Raw genomic sequence first — 26167 nt, forward strand, 5'->3', positions numbered from 1 at the left:
TTCCAATTCAGAGATAAGAGAGTATGTCTGTTCTCCAACCCAGATTTCCAATGATCTAGTCCATGTCATAATTCTCCCTGTTCACTCTCTAGAGGTAGGTGATGTTGTTTGGGAGCTCTGGCAGAGAGGAGAACTGAGCCATCCCCAGGCTGCAGGTGGCCATGAGCTGGACAAGGTCAATGAAAGCTGGAGGTGAAAAGTCACTTTTGTGAAGCTAACTGAAGAATGACCCCATCAGCTTCACAAATCTGTGATTTTAAAATGGGGAAGAATGTTTCCACACCATAACTTCTCTGCCCAGAAATGATCTAAGAGCTAAAATCCTACAATCTGAGAGAAGACTGGTAGGACACCTTGAAGGATAGTGGGCCAAGGTCACGTTTGACTGCTGTGATCTTGGAACATCCCAGAATCTCAGAGGAAGTCCTGTGGCTTGGGGTGATAGCCTCATCAAACCCACCACAACACTTGTGCCTAGAGCTTTCCCAGCATCTGTAGGGACTTCTGGACATGCCACTCTCACCAGAACCAAAGTCCCCAAGCATACCTTTCAGAACAGCAGAGCCTGCAGAAGTTGGTCCATATAATACAGTAAAAGCAGAAAAACAAAGCAACTGCTAGGCTGGGAGCTCAGTCCATGAAATTTAGAAACTTCTTGGAGAATCTGTATAGATTACCAAAAGGCTCCATAAACCTAGCGTGGCCATGACCTTGTTATAGCTGATGAAGTATCAAACAAATCACAATCTATGCTCTGAAAGAGAAATCTCAGAAAAAATGGAAGATGTGAAAACTTTGGCCACAGACCATTTTATACTTCCAAGCTCTCTGGGCTTCCCAGAATGATGTCACCCACTGAAAAAAGAGGAACATAGTTCATCAACATAGGTTGAAATTGTCTACTTCAAGAAAAAAAAATATGTCTACTGAGAGGCATTCACTTATGACACATCACATGTATTGACTACTGTAGATAACCACAATTCGCTCAAAATAGTCATTCTTAAAAAGCTTGGACAACTCAATATTGATTTTAGTAAGCTGAATCTGAGGTTTTAATTCAATTCACAATGGCATGCATTAGCTGCATAAAAATTGCTCCTCAATTAAATATGCTGGGTTGTGATTTATTCAAGATAAATTTTTTTAAAAGTCATAATAAGTTAATTTTAGAAAGCATATACACCTACCTTTTTAAGAAAGATCACATTTCAGGATTCCATATCATAGAGAAACCGTCTTTTCCTGTGGGGAAAAGAGAAGAAAGACTATGCACTAATAACAGAAAGTAACAAAGGTGAACTTTTAAGACCTGCTATAATTTCCTCACGTTATATCGTTTCATTTACAATATTAAACAACTGCAAATCTATCACCTTAGACTTAAAGCGTTTAATTTCTATCTAAATGAAATATGTTAAAGATTTTGATTCCAAAGACTTGATTTCTGGGAATTCCCTAGTGGTCCAGTGGTTAAGATTCTGCGCGCTCAATGCCATGGGCGCAGGTTCAATCCCTGGTCGGGGAAGTAAGATCCTGCAAGGCATCTAAGGAGCAAATGGGAAGAATAAACGGGAATTTTTCAAAATTAAAATTTAAATATTCACTTCACATCTATCTCAATGTCATATCCTCAAACATTTTGTTTAATTCCATGAAGTAAATGTATAAATGAAGAAATAAAGGTACAAAACTCCATTCCTGCTTCAATTTTCCCAGTGGGAAATGAGGTGAGGAGACTGTAATAGCCTGTGCAATAGCCTGTCCTAACATAATGTAACAGAATTATAAGCTACTGTCTCCTTCTGTTAAAACATTTTTTACTGTCCAAACCAATAAGCTATTTAAGGGCTCTATTTTCTTAGCTAAGACTTTTGGATCAAGAAAAACATATGAAGGAAAATAAATCAAAATAGGATCCCTCAACCTAAAATATGACACAAATGAGCTTTTATGAAACAGAAGCAGACTCATAGTCATAGAGAACAGAGTTGTGGTTGCCAAGAGGGAGGGTGGGATGGGGGATGGATTGGAGTTTGGGGTTAGCAGATGTATACTATGATAAATATGATATAAACAGCAAGGTCCTACTCTATAGCACAGGGAACTATATTTAATAGCCTATGATAAACCAAAGTAGAAAAGAATATGAAAAAGAATGTGTGCATATATATAACTGAATCACTTTGCTATATAGTAGAAATTAATGCAACAGTGTAAATCAACTATACTTCAATAAAATAAATATTTTTTAAAAATCCCTCTGATTTTTATTTTACACTTACTATTCTCAATAAATAGTTGACATAAAAAGCTATTAGTCACTAATAAATACTAAATTTTCTATTCAAAATTACTTTTTGTTCTACATGAATTTATTCTACTACTTTGACTTTATACACTCAAGCCCGAATAAGGAAGGAAATGGTTTAATTTAATACAAGTTAATCATCTACTACTATTAGCGATTTCCACCAAATATAAGTAAAACAGCTAATGGAATAACACTCACAAGAATGTAATTCTGACTCTGATCCTGATATGTTAGGTTCCACATGAAAAGTAATTTAATTTCCAATGGGGATGATGTGCAGATTCAGAAACAACGACCACGATTTCTGAATCAAAACAGCTTCAAGGATTTGAAATGACCACCATGGCATAAATTCGAGGTGATCACAGCCCAGGGGACTCACATACACACACACACACACACACACACACACACACACACACACACACACACACACACACACACACACACGTCCACTAGGGGCTTCCTAGATTAACTGGTGCTTATTTAGGCTGCCACCTTCTTTTCGGACAATCAAAATCCTTTCTAAACTTTAAATAAGCAATTCTCCCAACATCTTACCCAAAGGAGCATGAATTTTGCAACCACACCCACGCCTGCAAAGAGCCAAGGCTGAGTATGACCCTCCTTGGCTACACGTAGCTCCAGAACCTCTCCACTTTAAAGTTATACCAACTCCCCACATGGAATCCCTAGATTAAACGAAAATCTGGGACCTCTTCTCTCCTGCTTCCTTCAATTAGTTGTCAGCCAGCATTACTCTTTCCCTGCCAATACAGTACTGTCATAGCTGCCTGTTCTATTTTCTGAAATTGCAGTTGCAGGTAAGTCCTGATAACAAAAGAAAGCCAAGACAGACTGATGACTGATCTAGAAACATAGGTCAACATGCACACACTGAGCCAAAAACCTCATCTCTGGCTTAATAACCACTGGGATGGGGCTCCTTGCAGATCTTTAATTCACAAGTGGCTGTCCAGAAAAATTATGATATCTAGGATTTGTCTCCAAACAATCCACTTGAGGCTGTAGATGGGGAGGCAAGAAATGAAACAAAAGTGACCTTGAGTTTGCTGTAGTTAAATGATGAACACATGAAGATTCATTATAATATTTGCTCTACTTTTATATTTTAAATTTTCCATGACAGAAAGTTAAAACAAATGATCATCTGACAAAACTCATATGTGAAAATATGAGGAAGAAAGAGAGGAATGCACAGACCAGAAATATGACAACCTTCTTGTTTTCTAAACACCTTTCATCAAAAATGGAAAATCTAGCAAATAAGAAAAAAAAAATGTTTAATTGAATATCACACTAGGAAAAATAAGCCACCTGTAGTTATGGTTTTATAAATGAAGCAATAATGGCCTTAAAGCTTCCTTTCAATATCTCAAAAGCCAAATTAGAGGTATATATTTAACCACAATAAAACTTTTTTTTTATTTCAAGTATCTATGATTTGAAATAAATGATATCAACACAGAAACACTGGTTATCTCTTGCCTGTCGGACACCGCTGGTAGTTAAATATGCCTCTGATTAACAGAAGTGGGAAAGTGGATGACCTATAGCTAATAGCAATGTAATCTGTTTTGTGAACAAAAACCTTTCTAAACAAGAGACCCAAGAGGGCACTATTTAAAAAAAAAAAAAAAAAAAAAAATCCTTTTTTGGTGCAAACTCTGGGACCACAGATATAAACCATCAGATCTCCAACCTGCATATGCTACCTGAGTGACCTGTCACTGGTAAGCAGCCAAAATATGGGACTTTATAAACTAAACCCACTAATTTGGCCAGAATTTGGAAGAAACTAGAAGGGGTCATACAAGGCCAGAGTCGAGCTTCTCCAATAAGCGGGGAAAGTCACATACCAAGTAAAATCATCCTCACAGCCTTGGAATTTGAATGACTGACCCGGCCAGACACCACTACGGGAAATCAGACTCTGGACTGAGGTTAAAAAGCAGGACTTAGGTCATGGTTTGGGGAAAGACCCTGTGTCAAGATGCGCCACGCCTCCTTCAAAGAGGAACCAGGGCAAGAACCAACTTTGGTTCCCTCTGACCACAATATGCACAAGACCCAACACTGAAAATCCTAACATGGAAATTGATGATTTGGGGGGAAAAAATGAAAAAAAAAGGAGTTGATGGTTTTGTTTTCCTTTTCAAGTGTTCCTGGCCTAATACAATCTGTTTCCTTTCCAATAAAGAAACAATGCCAAATTCTGAAAAGGAAATTTGTCTGACTTTATGGATAAGCCATAAAAGCTGGAAAAAGGAGTGTTATGGGAAAACCAGAGCAACTTGGCCTGAGGAGGCAGGCCTCCAAATTTATCGGTGAAAGGACTGAGGGTCAGAGAAGGAAATGTGGGGCTAATAATTACGAACACATTGCATGATGGAGGTCAGCTAAACAAAACTGAGTTTTTTTTCTATTTGAAAATCACGGTTCCAGCGATTCACTACACGAGCTAAGAGAAACTTCCTTAGCTTACATCCATACTCATGTATTTTCCATTCAAGCAGCCATAATTTGAGGTCTAGTTTTATTAAATTGGGAATAGTACAGTATAAAGTCTTACGCATTTAATAAATATTTGTCAAACAAATGCATGAATGAGGTGGTTACTTACGCTACATCATGAAATCTAAATCAAAGATCATTAGAAATGACAAAGATAAAATCCCCAGGTAAGGTGGTTCATGGCTATTTGTCTAACCAACATTCATAACCTTAATTTTCTTTGGGAAAGGGAGGGCGATATCTCAGGCTAAAATGGTCTGTTCCCCAGACACCCTTAGGGGAACAAAGGGGAAGCCATGTGATACAGTTTTGACCAATGCAATGCAAGAAAGAAGGCTCTGAGAAAGCCTGCAATCAAGATACAAAGACATCCCCCTTCCCTCTTTCCTGGGAATAGCTTCTGGATCGTACAGAGCCATCTCATCACCATGGGGACAAAAGCCAGACGATGGACTGAAAGACAGAAAGAGCCTGGTTCTCAGTGGCATTGCCAAGATGCTGCCCTTCCCAAAATGTCTGGACTCTTAAACTCACACTTCATGTTAGGTGTGACTTCTTTGAGTTTAAGCTGCTGTTTTCCATAATTCACAGGCAGAAATATTCTAACAAACACCAGATATAATTTATCTTTCCCCGTGTTCTCAGAAGCTGCTTCTATTTCCAGTGACCGTGATGCTCCATATATCTGTCCAATAACAGGGTTATGTAACCATCACTGACCTCATCAACAGCTCCCACTTGTCAAGAGGATCCCTCGCACTAAAAGGCCAACAAGCTTAAGGGCAGGCAGCCGTCAGGAAAAGAGAGCAATATTATTCCAAAGATCAAGAAACGGAGGGGCTTCTAACTTAAGACAGTCGTCAAAATCTGTATGTCTCAGGGAAAGTGGGGGATGGGGGTGATGAATTGGGAGATTGGGATTGCCATATATACATTACTAATAAGGAAAAAAATATCACGTTGTACCAAAAAACAACAACAACAACAACAACAACAACAAAAACCCTGTATGTCTCAACAAAGAAGGAAAGGGAATGCTTAGAGTTCTGGCTAAACTAAACATCAGAAATGAAACAGCTGTGAAAAACAAAACAAGAACAGGAGGGCACCTTTTGAGGGCTTGAGGTACCTGGTTCAGAGGCCCCTACTCGGTGCTTCTACGGGGCCTCAGCAATGTACCTCCTATGGAACATAAAATTCTACAGTCATTTCTCTCTTAATTATTGATGTCTCTTGATATAACATAAACTCCTACAGCTCAGGAAAGCTGGCATGTAACAAGTATTGACAACCGCTAAAGGAAGGAATGAGGAAAGCAACGTATAGATTCCTTTTCCAAGAGACCTTATGAAAAGCATGCAATCCTCAAAAATAAAATCAAATCTGGGATCATGATTTTTCTAGAAATATAATGAGTTGTATGAACTGTTCAAGTGACCCAACATGACATATTTAATCCAAATGTCTATGGAAAGGGGGGAGAGGGGAGGGGAGGGGAGGGGAGGAGAGGAGAGGAGAGGAGAGGAGAGGAGAGGAGAGGAGAGAAGAGAAGAGAAGAGAAGAGAAAAGAAAAGAAAAGAAAAGAAAAGAAAAGAAAAGAAAAGAAAAGAAAAGAAAAGAGAAGAGAAGAGAAGAGAAGAGAAGAAAAGAAAAGAAAAAGAAAAAAGAAAGAAAAAAGGGGGAAGCTTCTGCGTAGCACAGGGATATCAGCTTGGTGCTTTGTGATGACCTAGAGGGGTGGGATAGGGAAGGTGGGAGGCAGGCTCAGTAGGGAGGGGATATGGGGATATACGTATACATATAGCTGATTCACTTTGTTGTAGCAGAAACTAACACAACATTGTAAAGCAATTATACTCCAATAAAGATGTATAAAGAAATAAAGGGAAAAAAAAGAAAAGGGGAAAGAACTACACTTAGGAAGTAGCTATTTTAAGTCAGCTGATGTGTTAGGGACTTTATACCCAGTATTTCATTGATATTCACACACAACCCCCTGCCCCATCCCAGTTAGTCACTAGGGTCTCCCCTTTGAGACCAGGACAAGTTTAGAGGGAGCTAGGGAGAGGACCTAGGGTCACATACCCACTTAAAGGTAGACCTGGTATTCAAACCCAGGAATGTCAGCTCTTACTTTTCTGCTTTATCATGCTGGCTGCTTCACTCTGGTCTTTACTAAAATATCGTTTATAACTTGTATGGATTAGCTGATACAACATTCACGAGAACCTTCAGTTTACGGCCTCAATATCTTATGTGCAGGGTGAGGGTCCACTGTAACCTCAAGCACAGTTACTGTTTGTTCATGTCACAAATCAGACACGGTTCGGCATGACATAGACAGTGACCACTAGCTCATCTGACAGCTGTAAGGAATTACAGAGGATCTACATACCTACAGCATGTTTTATTTTGCTTTGTGTTTTTTTAAAAAGCCACTGTGTACTTAAATGACCTAGAAATTATGCAAAATAAACCTATGAGCCAAGAGATTCAGTTTCTCTTAGAAATCAATAGCTGCCCCTCCCTGCCCATGTATAGGACACACATGGACAACAGCTTGAATGAATGTTCCAAGAATGTGTGGTCCCCAGACCTTGGAGACATCAGTGGGTAGGCTTACAATAAAACCCACAGCTTCTATGCACACAAGATATCATACCTATTGAAGCAGTTTAAAATCAGAGACTCATTTGGACCAAAGGGGGAAAAAAGTTCACTGTCGAAAGAAAAAAAAAAAACCAGATGCATTTTGCAACAGACTGATAACACTTTTCATTGAATAAATAATACCTCTTCGAAACTGATGAAAATTTAGTGGAAATATTTATCCAGTAAATATCTTAATGAAATAAACTGTTATGACTCCAAAGAAATCTAATTTAACAACTTCATAAATTCTCATGGAGAAGAAATAGACTCACCACCCCCGAAACATTTGGTAATTATTTTGACACAATATGTGCACAGTCTGTGATGTACGTGCATAGATGGAAAAGTTAACCATATTAGCCTAATCACAAGCTTCTTTGCTTTGCCATTTCAGGTTAACCTTTCTAGCAATTTTTAAATAATTCAGAGTATTTTTCAAGTCACCATTTCTATTAGGACAGCTATCTAATATCTTTTTTTTTTTTTTAACCTGAAAAATGTGGTAGAGGCCAAACTAAATTTGGGATAGTTCTTATGTGATAAAACGTGTTTCCATTTTTTTCTCCCCCTTTCTATTAGTTATCTATTATTTTCAAATGTTCCATATACACATCTTTGGGGAAAAAATCATTAGTATAAGGACCTGGGGTCTTTTTCTAAATAAGGGATGAATTATCTTTAAGAAGATAAACTACTCTTTTTTTTTTTTTCAGCTAACCCATTTCAATACTTTCCCATGATACAGAAAAAGTGTATTCTCAATTAAATACCATTATTGCACACATAGTTTTTCCTCTATAAAGTTATTTTTCAAAATGTTCAATCTTCACCAAAGGCTAATCATTTTCAAAGGTAGGTCTTATAATAAAACAAAAGATACTTTTACACAGGCAGTACCTGTTAATACTTAAAGTAGATCTCTGTACACAACTTCTTTTAAAACTCTTGCTCAAAACTCCAAGCTTTCTAGCAAATTCGGACTCCTTCATGAATGCTTACCTTGCTTAAAGTACACCCAGAAAAAAAAAAGCCAAAAGCATTCATATTCCCCCCTGCATTTGACCCCACCAGCAGACAGACACTGCCCCATGTACAGAAAAAAAATATCAAGGTTCACATTAAATTAACTGCCATAAGAAGTTCCCTAGCTTGAACTAAAAACAGGCTTAAATGTTAAAATACCTCCTTTCTTAGGCACCAGCTCACTTTCCTTATTTCTTTTTTTGCATCTTAAAGTAATTCGTAACAACTGACTAAGGCTCAAAAATTTACACAAAAATCTACTCTGCAAATAAAGTTGGAGAAGTTATACTTAGCAGATTTCTGATGATACTGGACACAACCCTGGTGCAGCTTCCTAGCCATGAAAAGGAATTCTTTTTAGTCTTTAACAGAAAAATAATTGAGCTGATTAAATATAGATCAAAGGAAGTTCTGCTATGAAAAGGCCAATTTTTCATAACTCGTGGAAAAAACTATCAATAAATAAAAAGCAAGCTGGTATTTCTCATTCTGGTCTATAGTGGTTATCTGCTTATGATTAGATTAAGAGCAAGCACTTTTGACGCCTTTTTTGGGTTTTTCAGTTATTCTCTAATATTTTTAGCATGATCATGTATTATCTTTACAAGCTCCAAAGCTACTTCTTTAATCTTAGACACTACTGAGATATAATCTCCTTTTTATTCACATAAATCACTACTGTGAATTAAATAATGCATGTTAATATATTTGGGAAATATATTGACAATTAGTTGGATTTATACCTTTAAAAAACTTCCTATCATACTGTCACCTATAAATTCTAGTACAAAACCATATTAAATATTTTAAGGTTATTTTCTACTTCAAAATAAGCTAACTAATTAACTGATAAATACATTTTTATATTCATCTGTATCTGCTCCAAAAATTTAGAAAATTACCTGTTTCTTGTTGCAATCATTCTCCTTCATCTGTGCTATTTATTCTTTGCCAACTCTTAGAATGTATCTGAGGTGACCCCATCATCTTTCATCTCTGAGAGCTTTATCAGGACTATAAAAACATATATCTATGTTATATACATAAGTTATATACACATACAGTAAATAAACATATACACTTATATACACATATTACATACACACAATTTTATATACATGTGTGTATATATATGTGTATAAATATGTATATGAACTGCACGGTTTAGAGATTTCCACCAGAGAAGCCTGCCAACCAAGTTTCAGGTTTTAGCTACCTTTAGCCAACCTGACCAACTAGTTTGACTGAGCTAATAATAGTTTTGAATTTTTTTTCCACTTAAGTGACCAATTGTTTAACCAAATTAGGAAAGAGTATTGCAGATTAGAAACCTTGTTCCTCTTTTACTGGTCACCCTTACCTTCCCCAGAGACCAATATCCCCAAATCACCATGAGCTGATTCATTGAGCATTTATTTTGCACTTAGTATTTCTCATTACCGTGACGGGAGAAGATTATAGAGTGTGGTAGTTCACAAGTTCTAAACGTAACTGAAGGTATAACACTTCTCTGTGCATCTTGCCAGATAAGCTAATAACTTCTAAATTCTTTTCAATAGAAGTGTGATGGAAAATTTCCTACCGTTTCAAATTTTCAGTTCAAGTCTCAATGCTAAAGGCAATAGGTGATGAGTTCCCACAGGACTTGCTACACATGGTCAGACCACTCCAGAGACCACCCCAGAGTCTATGCATGAGAAACTGCCTTGCAGAAGACACTTCTTCAAAGAGAATTCTCGGGAGCACACACTGGTTCCTTTTTTTTCCCTCTCGACCAGCTCAGATCAAGTGCCTAAAGCCACCCTCACACCTTGGGGTTCTCTGCCATGGGGGAGGCTGATCATCTGTTCCCTGGCTGGAAGCGTGCCTTGGGGCAGAAACCCACGGCCTGCCTGGTGGCGCACAGAGCCCTCAACCCCAGCAGATGCTGCCTGCAGTCCTAGAGCAAGGCAACAGAGCCTCCATGAGAGTGGGACTGAGTTTGATGGTGCTAACATGTGAATCTTCCAATGGACCAAGCGGATTCCACGGAGGGTAATAAGGTTTGGGGGATCCTGATAGGTCTCTACCGAAGCGGGATGCCTGGACAGGCACTCAGGGATACGCCACTTACACCCCTGGAGGACAGGAGCTGCAGGGCACAGGTGGTCACTGAGGAGCTGCACTGCCCACATCCAAAAATAGCATGGTATTGATGCACCTCCCAAGAGCCCATCAGGGGGCGTATGAGAAAGCACTGCGCGTGAACACTACAGCACCAGCTAAACGCAACAGCCTTGGCCCCTTTCCTGCCCTCGCCAACTCTGGAGGAGCCAGAGACCATGGATGGAAGGACGTACAGAGAGGAGGAATGACCCTTCTTCCCTGCTGAGGATCATCACCAAGCTCAGGTTTAGGCCTGTGGATGGAAAAGGGGAGAAGCTATAAACTGGACAAGAAAATGGAAGTTTTATTTACATTGTACTACATTTTCTAATATTTCAAATTAGATTTTCCAATACTTTTAAAAGAAGAATAAAGCTATTTTCTGTTTGTGTCTTACTAAGTGTGACACATCAACAAACTAGTTACACTAATAAGTATCCAACCTATTAAAGATTATTTTTCATAAAGTTAAATCAGAAGGAAAAGTAAGACTATATAGAAAATCAAAATGTAAATTTAATATATCTCTTAAGACTTGAACTCAAGAATATAACCATATGAATGACTTTAAATGTAAATGGACTAAACATTCCATTCAAATGGTAAAGATTGTCAGAGTGGATAAAATAATAATAATAATAACAATAATAATAATAGAGCTAGAATCAACTATATATCAACTATGCGCTCTCTGCAAAGAAACACACTTTAAACAGAAATACACAAATAGATTAGGAAAAAAAGTTATACCATGCATGCAAACAGTAAGCATAAAACAGCTAAACTGGCTATATGAATCCAAGACAAACAGACTTCAACACAAGGGGGTAATATTAGAGACAAAGCTAACACTTCATGTTGATAAAAGGGTAAATCTGAAAGAATGGTACAAGAGATAAGAAAACTGAGACAGATGACTTGCTCAAGGTCACTTAGTCAGCTAAGAGAATGGTCACCTACAAGTCACTTCTCCCAATTCCTTTTTCTGAGTCTCTTTCATATAACCAGTGCCTTGGATCTGAGCCCATTCAACATGAGAGCAACCAGCCTACTTGGTCAAAACCATTAACTCATTAGCTACCCAGACACAGCCTTTGGGGGAGTGGAGCGCCACATGGAAGAGGGTGGGACTGAGCAGGGTCTAGGTCCAGATTCAAGCACTGCAACTTGCTAGTTGTGTAGCCCTGAACAAATTACTTAAATGCGGCTCAGTTTCCTTATCTATAGAATGGGAACACCATCATTCCTCTCACAGGACTGATGGAAAAGATGACGATGAGGAAGAACAGGACGGTAACTTGCCCAGCCAGTCAGTGACAAAGCTAAGACCCCCACAATACACACTCACAACCATTCTGTTAAGCTGTCTCCCAGATGCATTATGCCAATATGCGTTATACCTGGTGGAATGCCTGACCTTTACTAAGCACTTGAAAAATGTTGGTTTCCTTCCAATACACTGATGCCATCTATACTTGAGAGTAAGTCTAGGAAGTTATTTTCTGTGTGGGATCCTCAATTATAAAATACATCCTGTTCAATCTAGATAAAATGAGTTTCAGATAATCACTTTTTCTTCCATCATGTTAGCTTTGCCTGACCCTGTAAGGTCATATGGTCTAAGTGAATAAAGCAGACAGGGTAGAAATTTCAATGATAATTTTATACATATCAATTCTTACAGTACTAAATGAGTCATGCAATGGGTACAATTTAACACATTCGTCAAAAAAAAAAATCTTTAAACATATCATTTTGTTCAAAGAAGAGAGAGACATTCCTGCAGATGTTGTGGTTACAATGATCAGGGAGTCCCAGCCTCAGGACTGTATGCCCGGCCTTCAGTCTGGTAAAAGATGCTTCAAAAAAGGCTCTCTTTCTCATGGGCGAGTCTGTACTGCATATGGCTAATCCCTGTACACAAGGCTGAAGTATCCTGACAATTCTCTGGATTATTTTTGTTACATAATTGAGGATGTTACAGGAATAGGCATTTACAGTCACCCTGGGCTTCATGTTTTCAGAGTCTAGGCAAGTCTCCTGAACTCTCTTCTAGTCGAGGTTATAGTCAAGGTCAACATATTTTCAACCCAGGAAAGTAGGTGTTAGCAAGGTAAACAGATGCCCACAGTGCCGCCCCACAAACCACATGAAATTTAAGAGTAAGACACAACTTGATAATTAATGTTAAAAAATGCATCGCTTACCTACCAATTTTAGAAACAGCGAAATGCATACAAATCCAAAATAGAACATACAAAAAAGTGAAATAGGAGAAGTAGAAAACCAGTATGTGGTCAATGTCCCCACCTTATATACTCATTTTAGGAGACACTTAAGAGCCTACTGTGTGTTAGCTACTGCACAAATCTAATTTTAAAATTAAGAATAATTTATGATCACTTGAAAGTGCCAAAGGGCTCAAAATTACTTTTATTCAAATAAATTCAAATGAATTCATATGGTCACTGAAACCTTAGGCACATAAATAAAGGAGTCAAACAGCATATTACCTTGACCCCACTCTATGTTGTAGCTATGTCAGGTTCTGGGTGGGGTATTTTAAATAAAATGTTTCATATCTAAACCATCAAATTTCTGTACGATTTAAGAAAATAGCACTATATACTGTTTAAAAAGCACCAAATCCAGCAAAATACTACATTACGCTTAATGAAAGTTCACATAATTTATTCTCCATAAAAGAATATGAGAAAAGGAAAGCACCAACTACCTAACGAGAAATTAAAATATTTCCCGGACTACTTAAAAGTTAAGTTAGAAGATAAAAGTTAAGAAAGAATAAGAAAAACCACTTTTTATTTTGTTTAAAAAAACTTACCCCAGGACTGAGGTTGATAGCAGAGAAATTCAAATAGTACACATTACTTATCGAATTATAAGTTAGGCAATGATTCAAGTACCTAATTATGCATGTAAAATTTAACATGAAATGTTTCAACCCTTAAAACACCTTAAAGAAGGATGTGAAACACACAGGAAAAATAGGTAGGTAGGTAGGTATATAGGTAGATAGATAGATAGGTGAACAGACTAAAGGAAACACATGATTTATCTAATCCTTTCCCATAAACAAACTGACTTATGAAAGTTCAGGGAAAGCTAACACCCTGTAAACTAAGCCAAGTCGAGACAAAAATCACCTTTTGAAACTAGGAATATACATTCCAATACCAAAATTATTATTTTTAAATGATAAATGAACAGATGTGGTTTTTTTATCATTATTCTAATCTGACCATTCTATTTTCCTAAGTATTATCAAGTTCATTCTTTTAAATAATTTATTTAACAGACTATGTACTAAATATTGTGCTAGGTGAGTAAGGAAACCAAAACAGGCACCCTCAGCCTAAGGAAGCTCTGTGTGTGTGTGTGTGTGTGTGTGTGTGTGTGTGTGTGTGTGTGTGTTGGAAGTTAAACAAGTAAACAGACAGAGCACAGTGTCATGAGTGCTATGGAGATAGCATTCATAAAAAAAGAAACAGTGGAATAACTCAAATCATTTATATTACTTTGGTCTGTAATTCTTTTATTTGTTTTGGTTTCTATATCAGTAGGACTGCTTTCAGCTGCATGTAAAAGAAACCCCACTGTATTCATTTGCTAGGGCTGCCATAACAACAAAATACCAGACTAGGTGGCTTAAACAACAGAAATTTATTTTTTCACGGTTCTGGAGGATGGAAGTCCAAGATTGATGGCTGGGAACGTTCCTTGGCACGAAGACAACTGTCTCCTCACCACGTCCTCACACAGCCTACCCTCTGCAGGCACGCACACCCCTGCCTTCTCTCCTGTGTCCTAACATCTCTTCTTATAAGGACACCGGTCAGGTTGGATCAGGTCTAACAGCTTCATTTTAACCTTATTTATCTCTTCAAAGGCCTTATCTCCAAATATAGCCACACTCTGAAGTTCTGAGGGGTGGGGCTTCAACCTATGAATTTTGGAGGGACACAGTTCAGTGCATAACAGCCATCAAAGTGACTTAACCAAAGAGTCACTTATTTTTCTTACTGAACAAGAAATTCATAGGGAAGTCGATCAGGGCTGGTAAAGCCACTCAAATAAAGGCATCCAGAAACTGGGCGCCTCCACTTCCTGCCTTTCCAACCTTAGTGTACGGCTCTCACCGTCACAACCACAAGACGGCAGCTGCACGTGTCCAGAAAGGAAAGGAAAGAATCAGGAAGACGCAGCCTCCGTCTCGCTGGTCAGAACCAGATGAGCCCTCTTCGCTGCAGGGGAAGCCAAGGAGGGGAGTATTTTCAAGTAGGCACATTGCTACCCTGAACAACAACAACAAAAAACAGCTCCATCAGAAAAGAAGGGAGAGGGACTTCCCTGGTGACACAGTGGTTACGACCCCACGCTCCCAGTGCAGGGGGCCTGAGTTCAGTTCCTGGTTGGGGGCCTAGATCACACATGCATGCCGCAACTAAGAGTTCACATGCCACAGCTAAAAGTTCACATGCCACAACTAAGGAGCCCACCTGCTGCAACTAAGGAGCCCACTGGCCACAACTAAGACCCAGTGCAACCAAAGAAAGAAAGAAAGAAGGGAGAGAGAGAGAACTGTGTCCCAAGTACCTCACTGACCACAGATGTACCATATAGACTCGGGTTGACCTAAGTCTGTCTGCACCACTGATCAATCATGTGACCTTGAGTAAATGCTTTCATCATTCTGTTCTCTGAGTATGGAGGGGTGGGAATGGTACCCAGCTGCAGAAACACTGCGAGAATGAAATAGGGTTGCATGAATCAGAAGGCCCAGGGCACACCACCTAAGCCCTAAGGGACACTGGGTCTGAGGCCTGGTCTTTAGGTGTCCTGGGAAATCACAAGGTGCTAAAATATCACAGAATCACCCAGTCAAGACTCAAAAACACCAAAGAATTGCCTCTATTTCTTTACCGTGTGACTTTTCATGTATCCCAGTCCGCAGCGTGGCCGGAGAGCCTGCAGTCTCTGACTCTCATGTGTGTGTGTGGGGGGGGGGGGGGGGGGTGAGGGCGGGAAGTGGGGGGCACTTCCTTTCTGATGGTCTCACACCCTCCGGGAAGGCAGGAAGCACTGATTTACTAGCATTTGTGTTCCTTGCATCACATCCCTTCTCGCCTTTTGCAATCAAAAGGCTGCTTTGAGGAATTTCTCTTGAGATATTCTAGACCACAAACCTATTTAGCAGTGAGGTATCCTTCCAGGGAATTTATGCCTTCACCTCTCCAACAAAGCCAGGAGAGCCTTACAAGGAGGGGATGAAGAAGGAAAAGGGAAGTCGTGCATGTGTGTGTCGTGCGTGTGTGTCAGATGACATACTTTAACTTCTATAACAGGAGGTGTTTAGAAAACAGTTAAAACAGATCAAGAAATAGCAGTACAATCCTATAAAAATACGTCAATAATTACTAGTAGAAACAGCATAAAAGTTGAAAGTGGTTTCCACTGGGATTGGGGATGGGGAGGAAAATTGTAGACTAGGCAAGGGCGTGTAGTTTTTACTGAAGCCTTTTCGTGTTAGTGGAATATTTAAAACTTACATGTGAATACTGGATAAAAATAGGGTATACATTATAACTTTTCAAAATATATTGTATGTATACTTCAATTAAAAAAACAAAAAACAAACAAACAAAAAGCTGGGAGAGTCTTGGTTTGGTAAAAAGTGTAACATTTCCAGAAGGTTTTTAAAAACTTGCTACTCTGAATTGAGGGAATGGGTTCCTTCTGGTTGTCAATCTCGATATAAAACCTGTTGGTTTGCCATATTTATAAATTCAAGCTGAGAAAATAAAAATTTACATGTGACAGAATGGTTCAGGAGAGCTTGGTTCAAGCAGAGTCCCTTTCAGGATAGGTATTAATACCCAAATCACCTGTGCTTTTAAATTTCCCCCTTTTCCTCTGGTAGCTGCACCAGAAATCTCTGTGTGTTACTTATGACAGATGGGAGAGGAACTTTACTCAGTTACTCTGAAATTCTTTCAAAGGGAATGAAAAATGGACAGAATGAGGCCAGACTTAAGATTCTCAGAGGGCCTCACAGGTCTAAAAAGCCTCTAAATAAAAGGAAATATTCTCTGCCTGTATTTCCAAATGGCTATCGTGAAAATTTTCCCAGCGTTTGCAATAACTAAATGACCATCCTTTTAAATGTTGTCTCCATTCAAATTTCAATAACCATGTACCTAATAATTAACATACTTAGCCAGCACTTTGCAACACAAAGCTAAAGGAAATTTGCTAAATCACAAAAAGATGCCAGTTGTGAAGAAGAAACCTCACAAACACAACTGACACCGCAGGCTTGGGGAAGGAGGAAGGTGAAGACTGTCAAAGCCACAATTTTCTTAAGATCCAAACCTACGTCCTGAATAAAGAGTTCCCTCCTGATTTGGGAACTACAAAAGATGCTCTCCTAAAAACAACATTCAGCAGAATATTTTCCTTCAATTAAGTAATAGCTCTCTCGCGTTCTCTCTTTGGCACGGATACACTCACAGGTCGTTTGGAAAATAAAATGCTACAGGAAAATAAATACAAGGCATTTCAGATTACTAAGAGTCCCACTTAATAAAAATAATTTGATTAAATAAATGTTCTTTTCCCCAAAATTTCCAGCCAAGTTTTAAATAAGGAAACGTCTCTGATTCAGGGTCTAACACAGTATAGGAAAAATAAGCATAACTTGATTAAAATTGAACCCATAAAATAGAAAAAAAATAGGAGAGTGTACCCACCAGGAATAAGTGATAAATTATCTTCAGGGAAATGTCTCCTCTCGTTCTAGTCTACTAAGAAATTAAAGTATCCGAATCTCCGTTAGCAGAAATCATGAATACAGACTTTTCAAGTTACTGATCATCTTTCCAAAGCAATCACTGTGCTATTTCTCAGCAATCAGTGTAAACAATAATGGAATACTTTTACCCTCTTATAATAAGTCTGCGGATGACTTCAATTTATTAAACGTGGCACCTCTTCTGCTTATTCATCAGACTGCTTTCCTAACTTGCCCAGTCTGCAGACTTGGCAATAATGGCATTTTGTTATTTATTCATTGAAGAAACGCGGAATTAGTCTCTAATATGCAGATTCTTCCCTTCTCCAAGAAAGTCAGGCTGTCACTAAAATTTGCACACCATTCAACAGGAGGACCTAGGGCAGGGCATTCACCTAGAACCTAAATCAAGGCAGGCTCTGTGGAGATGGCAACTGTGCAAGATCTGTAAGGGCTTGTAGGATTCACCAGTTGAAGAAGGGGGTTTAGTGCAAAGTCAGCACAAGCACTGCGGCCACAGACTTTACGTTCCTAGGATTTTAATACAGCTCTGTATTGCTGACCCAAAGAAAGGTGTTAAAACTTCACTGTAGAGATTTAGCCATGGATAGCTTGTATTTGGCAAATTAGGAAAATAAAGTTAAGTCCTGAAAGCAATAGGGCACTGTTAAAGCATTTTAGTGGTAATGCTATAATAAGACTTGCTGTGTGCAAATGGCTTTAGCTGCATACAGAGAGTGAAGTAAAGGGACAAAAATGTAAACTTATAAAGCAGTTGTTTATTTGTCTCTCTCCTCCAGCGAACTGCAAGCTCCTGAAGGCAGAGCTGCAACTAGCTCATTGTTCCAGTACCTGATGCTTAACAGCTAGTAGAAAACATGAAGGATTGAATGAATGAGAGAGAGGGCAATAGGAAAACTGATTGAAAGCTTACTAGAACAACCAAGGCATGAACACTGAGGACGTAAACTTAGGCAGTGTCAACAGGAATGAAGGAGTGGACAGAAATGCAAGATACTAATGGTAAATGTCAATGATGGGTGACTGCTGGTTTCACAAAGATTTAGAACCTAAGATGAGACATAGGTCTGGAGTGAAGTTGAGGACTTCTGTTTTGGGCACACTGATTTGAAAGTAGCTATAAGACTTCAATGTCAAGATCTCCAGCAGACAATGGGATATAACTGGAGCTCAGACAAGAAGTCAGGGATATGGGAGTCATCAGTGAATATGTGGTTGTAAAAAAGGCAGGAGTGAATGAGCTGTCTTGTACAGAATCTGTACCGTGAGAAGAGTCGAGAGGCATGTAGAGACCTCCAGAGAATACCACTTTAAGGGCTGGGTGGTGGAAGAGAAGCTCAAGAAAGCCTGCCTCTGATATATATATGAAAACAGTATCCAACAGCCAGGCAAGGTCTAGGAATCAGGGACTTCAGGAATCTACAAAGGTGACAGCAAAAAAGAATTCCTCTAGTGCAATTCCTTCAAAGAGAAGGGATGGGACTCTTTCAGAGTCACCAACTCAGGGAATCTGCACAGCAGCAGGTGTTAATAGTGTCTTGGTTTTTTGTACCATAAAATGTAGAGAGAAGAAGAGATGAACTCTCACATTCCTTCCAGCTGTCTGATATTATGATTCTAATCCATTCATTGCTTGTTCATTCAGGACAAGTACACAAACTAAACAGAGCCCAGAGCCATCTTCACCTTCTCAAACAACAGCACCAAGAAAATGAGGGAAGAGATGAGCCTGAAATCTCGGAGTCTTACTGCCATGCTGAACAAATGGGAAAATACAGCTTGTTCGTTTCTCCTCGGTGAAGCTAATGATTCAGTTAAATTCACTTCTTTGAAGGAAAATTACTGTTAATAACCTTAATTTCCTCCTCATCTCTTTCCCCAGGTACCTGACATTTTAGATAAAATATTTTCATAAAATATTAAAAGCAAAGGAATCAGATCTTAGGTATCCAACTCCATGTTGTTCATGGACTTTACGAATCCCTTCTGTCTCTCCTGTCTATAGCCCATACTTCTGGTTCTTCAGATAAATACATAAAGTTTCCCATTCTGTTCATTTCAAATGAACTAAAAAAAAAATTTTTTTTTTTAAATAAAAAATTTGAAGTGTTCCTCTAAAGCCCACCACACAGCTTAGTGATATCAGCCATGCGATGTTACAGAACATTCCCAACTGCCATTTGAATGTAATCCTCATGGCTACACTTTTTTTTCTTTGGCCGTAAAACCAGACCACAGGCTTCCCAGCCTGGCCTGAGCCACGCACACCTCTGCTGGAGAAAAGCAGGTGGGCAGAGTATGCAGTTTGCCAGCCCAGGCCCATTCAGCACCCCTGTCCACCTCTGCCTCTTCCCTCCTGCCCTCTGGCTACCATCTGCAACAGCTTATGGAAGTCACCAGCCAGAGTTTGGGGGACAAGAGGAGAGTGATGTAGGCTCTTCTCGCCCCTTCACTTGGAGTAGGAAAGCTCTTTGGTTCTAAGTCCCTCTTCACCCTCACCCTGGCTGTGGCTGTGTTCCCTACACCTGCCCACACCTTCTAAAGGGTCTCTTTATGAAGCCCTCCTCAAAGGAATCAGTCTACATGGGCCATCTGTTCCCTGGTAAGCCCTGAATGACACAAGGTTAAAGAGTGACCAGGCGGGGCCCTCCACTGCGACTTTCACAGATATTATCAAAGGAAATTGTCTGTAAAACTGTACAGCGCTATAACATTTGCATGAGCAAAACCTAGCACAGACTTTCCTGAATATGCAAGGTTTTAATGCCAAGGAAATATGACTGAATCCTACCATATTTCTACAATTCACTGTGTGCTATACAAATAAACAGGTAGAAAGCATATAATCAGAATGCAAATGGCATTGCCAACCTCACCAGAATTTTTCTTAAAAATGGGTATCTGGAGAAACAGATGAAAGAACTGAATCCATCTTTGAAAACAGAAACAATATTTCATTTCCTGCTATTTATCCACATTAAGATGTACCAACTCTGATAATATGATACTTTACAGTGATTCCAAGTGTTTCAAGGGATGTCATAAAATTCTAAAAATTAATAATTCACTTCATATTATTGAAAAAATCTATAACTACTGAAGATATAACTTCTGGAAAAAGTTGAGAATCAGAAACCTAGATTTTCCATATTTTTCCTAATGTCTCTAAATGAAAATACAGTGTAGTTTTTAATTTATACAGCCCTTTGTCTATATATCATTTCTAAATAACGTGAAATTTAACTTCAGGTATCCATTAAATAATAAAACAATAAAATAGATTTATCTCTGAATCTTCTCATTTTTGAAGTAGAAAGTAGAAGGTAAAAGAGATTCTTAAATAATTAAGTACTTGAAAGTCTAAAGCTATAAATACACCTGGATAGAATTTTTAGCAATGAAATTAATTTGATTTTCCCAGGTCAATATAAACCTCTGTGGTCTGTTCAGCACCTCACTTTTTTGACCGTATATTCAAGGGTGTTTATGACATGTCCCTGGCCTGAGGAATCTAGAGTTTCACAGTTAACCAAATTGATCGGAATACAGATTTTCAGCTTGGATCCTACTTGGTATGTCTTTACTAATGAGTTTTTTTAATTGGCCCATTAATTGGTAAATTCTTTTTGATTATCGCATTTTCAAGGAATTTTAAGGACATAGACTATTTCTCAAGTCATTTCCTGGTGTACTGTATATAACTGAGACCTGACTGAACTAGCAAAGCACTGAAACAATGAGGGGGCATGCTTCAGTTAGAGACCGTATTCATGGCTGGAGGTTCCACGAGATAGAAATTCCACGCAGACCTTTGTTAAAGGCAGTTTGGCAGTGCTCTCTCAAAATGTAAATGTGCATACCTTTTTGACCAAATAGTTCTATTTCTAGGAATTTATCTACAAGAAATTCTTGCACGTGTCCATGAAGACATAGGTATAAAGATCTTCAATCTTTCTGTTTGCAACAGTGGAAATGGGAGAATGGTTAAAATAAAACATGGTACACCCATAGTTTATTTATGGTACTACCAGAGTTTATGTAATGTTAGGAAGAAAAATATAACTAGTATGTGGACATGGAAAGATCACCACGGCATACACGTAAGTGGCAAGTAACTCTCAGGAAAACATACACAGTATGATCAATTTATGTCGTAAGCAAAAGGCATGTGTGTATACTTATACATATAAATGCACAGAAAAAGGAGAGGAGAGAGGTGCACTAAGCTGTTGCCAATGGTTATATCTGGGTATGGGTGTAGGTGGGAAAGGGTATTTTACATTTTGTGTCTGCATTTCTGCAGTATCACTTCAATTGGAACATATTAATGTATCACATCCATCATTTTAAAAACCAATGAAAACAACAAATTAGTAGAAATTCTAGAGGGGGCTCTGGTGATTGATCCAATGATAGTGCATCAGCAGATGTCCTATCTCAAAGGACTTCCCTTTCGTTTGATCCAATAGGATTCCTCCTTTAAGAGCCAAAAGGAAAATGAGGGCTGTTAAGTAGACGGCACTCTAAAACACTGACCTGCAGAAACAGATCTACATTCTGCACGTCCAGGACAAATCCAGCAACTACCAAATAGCAGGGGGGACATTTTGTGACTGGTTAGAATTCAGACCAGTGATGTAGGCAAAAGAACCTCCACGTCCCCATAAATGAAGTCACCCATTTCTCCACACTTAGGTGTTATTTTAAAGGAGCCCCGTGAAATAGGAGAGAAAGCCCTGTCCTGCCTCCCTCAATTCTGTAGACTTGCTAACATCTTGGAAAAATGAGAGACGGGAAAAACAGGCAGAAATTCAGACTCTGAAATGAATGTCCACTGGAAATAAATGGGCACAACCACCTTTGTGAGAAATTTAACAGGGGGAAAAAAGGGAAAAGCATGAATGAAGAAGGCACCGTGCTGGTAGCAGGTTAGTGAATCCCCACGCGAGTAGCATCCGCTGTGACCTGGACCCTTGGGGCCCTGGTGCAGCTCGGGGCCACGGCTCTGTGCTACCCCATGGCCGTGGGCCTCAACAAGGGCGACAAGGTGACCAAGAACGTGGCCAAGCCGAGGCACAGCCGCTGCCGTGGGCGCCTCACCAAGCACACCAAGTTCGTGCAGGATGTGATCCGGGAGGTGTGCGGCTTCGCCCCTTATGAGAGGCGGGCCATGGAGCTGCTCAAGGTCTCCAAGGACAAGCGGGCCCTCAAGTTCATCAAGAAAAGGGTGGGGACACACATCCGCGCCAAGAGGAAGAGAGAAGAGCTGAGCAAAGTCCTGGCCGCCATGAGGAAAGCGGCAGCCAAGAAGGACTGAGCCCCTTCCCCTCTGTGCACAATAAAATGTTTCCAGAAAAAAAAAAAAAAAACAAGGCACCTTGCTTACTTAATAGGGACAACACTAGTTCACAGGGTTTCCAAGCACTGACAGTTGACAAGAGGCTCAAAGGGGGAGCCCATGGGCTGAATATGTGCCACAAACGTGTTTTGTTTTCCATCCCATGGCTGACATGTTTGTTTTTACTGTAATTATTTCTAAAGGTTTTGCAATGTATCTCACACTTAAACGAAATCTGTATTTCATGCTTCTCTTGAAAATGGAGAGGTGCTGGCAACTCTGAGCCCCATGCCCCTGCCTGGCAGAAATCTTCTGGACCTGCCCCCCCAGGAAGGGCCAGAGCAGAGCTCCTGGTGCACACACCCCACACCCCAAAGGTGCTGACACCCCCATGATGCTTGCCAGGCCCTCAGAGGAATCAGGGTGGGTCACACTTGATTGAAACCAAGAGGAAACTCACTCAGGAAAAGCTGACCCTTCAGAAAACTAAATTAATTTTTACGCTACCCGGAGCAGCATTTAGCAACCTCCGTCTCAGACTCCTGGTCCATGTATCTGCGGAAACAAAAGCATCAAGGATGAGATGAGGGCATGTGGTTTTATCTTCAACTTCCCATTTTAAGTCCGTGGTCACAGCAGGGTTGCCAGAAGCGTCTCTGTCATACCTCAGCCCTGTCACTTAAAATAATGGTCACAAAAGTTTTCATTAGAGCAAACCTTCTGGCAGCATGTACCTGAGTGGCAGGTAACACAGCACAGTGGTTAGAAGTTGGGGTTCCGGTGTCAGTCTGCCTGGGTTTGACTTCCCATCTCTAACTTTAACTCCCTGAAGTAAATAACTTCACCTTTCCCAGCCTCAATTTCCCCAAATGTAAAACAGAGATTCTGTTAGGAACTGCCGAAAAAGAGCTGTGGGGAGGGTTCACTGAAGTGGCGCATTTTAAGTGCTCAACTAACATCTGTGGTTTTGTTACTGGTGTTGCCATCAGTGTGCCCGTGAAGCCTGGAGGGAAACAGGAGTCACGACACCTCTCCCTAAACTTCACAGATCCCCAAATTATTCTAGAGGATGCCACTCTCCTTCCAGGGCTACCCAGCTTCATCTGGGCTGTTTTCAAAGCCTGGCTGGGAGACACAGACGCCCTGGAGAGAGCTTCTGGCTCACTGAGTTCTATTTCGAAACCCCCCAGTCACAGAACTTCGAGGCAGTCAGGGCTGAGTTAACGTGAGGCCCCTCCGTGCAACTGCAGTCACGGACGTGGGCAAGTCCAAGGAAGATCTAGCATTCACAGCGGCCCTAAAAGGTAACTAGAACTTCTGTGCTAGCAAAGGGGCAGGGCACATGTCCCTTATTAAAAGTTTTATAGGAATTGTCACTGGCCTTTGCCCCTATGGAGGAGGAGAACAAGGGAGTGAGTAGTACTACTAGTAGTATTAATAGGAGAAGGACCAAGAGCAGCTGCAGCAATAGAAGCAGTAACACAACAGCTGGCATCATTCACCCTGCACCGCAGGGCACTTCTGCCTTATAGGGTTATTCTCCTCATTTACAGATGGGGCAATGGAGGCTCAGAGTCACACGGCTAATACATGACAGAGTCAGGATTCAAGCTTGGGTCCGCCTGATCCCAATACCCCAAGGTCACAGCAACTATACATTGTTGAAAGCAAACCCCGACTTACCCTCCCCCACCAGCTGCCTCCAAGAGGAAGTGTCTCGAGAGCAATGGTCCTTTAACTTGAGTGGGTCGTAGACCCCCCTTCAATGTGATGAATCCTACAGACCCTTCTCAGCAAAATATTCTGAAATGCATAAAATTAAGTACAAAAGAAACCAATTATACTGAAATATACTTATAAAAAAAAAGGTTTAAGGCACACATAGTAATGTATGTGCTTCTTTTTTCAACATATTAAATGCCAAGACTCATCACTGACTCTAATACCTGTCCTAATTGTCATTTGGAAGTAAGTGAAAATAAAGGTGTATTATTTGCCAGCTAGATGGATCTACCAAATGTCATTGTGAGACCATTACCGGGTGGTCCTGAGGCGAAGAACTCCTGTCCTGGGGGGAGACAGCAAGATGTCAAGTATGAATCTACTGGCCTGTGATCTCTTCTCTCTGGAGGAGCTGCTTATAATTAGTTCCTTCAGGTTACTGCCTCCCTCCTGTTCTGAGGAAATGGCTACTTCATTCATATCAGGGAGCCAACCTCCTCCTCTAATTGTGCAGGAGGAGAAGAACACTTTAAGAGGGGCAATGTATCTTAAAGCAAAGATTTGCCTGCCCCCAGGTGGCTCAGTGGCCAGAGGTGGCATTTCCCAGCCCTCTGCACACCAAAGGATCAGGGGACCAGGGCCCTGAAGGAGACTCCCGGTCAAGGCGATAAGGTAACACGATCTTGCAGTCACATGGTACGCGACCTTTTCATTGAAGGTTTTCTAGGTAGTAGGCAAAGGGGTGTGCAGAGGAAAACTGTCTTCTGATTTACGTCCCTTTCATCTATTTTTGATTCCGCAAAGAAAAGGAAAGAAAAAGTAGATGGAGTTCACGCAGAGAAAATAAAACCTCTGCTGGCCCTTCATCCTTGTGAGCATAAGGATCTCCCAGCTAAGACGTGGAAGGTCTCATGACTGCTTTCATCTCCTCTGTGAACCTGGGTTACACCTTCAGCATCAGAAAAGCATCTGAAGGCATGAGCTTCCAGACAGACTTTTGGAAAGTGGGATTTGGGCGTGGTGGTTGGGGGTGGTGGTTGCAATTGAGCGAAATGGGTCTTGAGAATAAAAGTGACTCTGGGGTGATTTCTAAAAGCAGGCTTCATTCCAGTAAGGACAATGCAAACTTCTCACTCATCTACTTGGTGATGCATTTTCACCCAGCTCTCCTTCCCTCAGGGTGAAGTAAACCCATTTGTATATGTGGTGAGCTAAAGCATCCCAGCCTGTAAATGTGCAAAAAGTTGTATCATTCTAAGGCAGAACTAGATAAGTAATATTACACCTTGAGGAAGTATTTCCACTTTCAAGGAGGAGGCCTGATCAAAAGAAAAACTATGAAACAGGAAAACAAATATTAAGGAATGAAAGAATGACCTACACAGGGTTATTATAGTTCCTAAATATTACAGAGAAATAGAGAAGTGCAGAATGGACAGTACTGAGAATTACTGAGTGTCCTCACAGATAGTAAACTCAGAGATGAAGAGTTGTATTGATTTCCTGATAGGTGGGTAAGTCTTCTTGACAGACACTAATAAGACCTACAAGTTCACATTACAAGGTGAAAAGCAACTAATTTAGAAACTTCAGTCTGGACATGAAATAC

The 26167-nt window shown here is 40.0% G+C and overlaps 1 protein-coding gene across 1 annotated transcript; it reads left to right on the forward strand.

Annotated features, from left to right (window-relative positions):
* The first annotated feature begins 22500 nt into the window (after positions 1-22500).
* Positions 22501-22856, forward strand: LOC130833442 (60S ribosomal protein L36-like). The gene has a single exon (XM_057703116.1). It carries the CDS (start codon positions 22516-22518, stop codon positions 22813-22815), a length of 300 nt encoding a protein of 99 aa, XP_057559099.1. The 5' UTR covers positions 22501-22515; the 3' UTR covers positions 22816-22856.
* Positions 22857-26167: the final 3311 nt, after the last annotated feature.

The sequence above is a fragment of the Hippopotamus amphibius genome, chromosome 12 (genome assembly GCF_030028045.1).
Source record: "Hippopotamus amphibius kiboko isolate mHipAmp2 chromosome 12, mHipAmp2.hap2, whole genome shotgun sequence".
NCBI classification, from domain to species: domain Eukaryota; kingdom Metazoa; phylum Chordata; class Mammalia; order Artiodactyla; family Hippopotamidae; genus Hippopotamus; species Hippopotamus amphibius.

Excerpts from the sequence above, each read along its gene's own strand:
- LOC130833442 (XM_057703116.1), top strand. The coding sequence starts at position 22,516 with ATGGCCGTGGGCCTCAACAAGGGCGACAAGGTGACCAAGAACGTGGCC.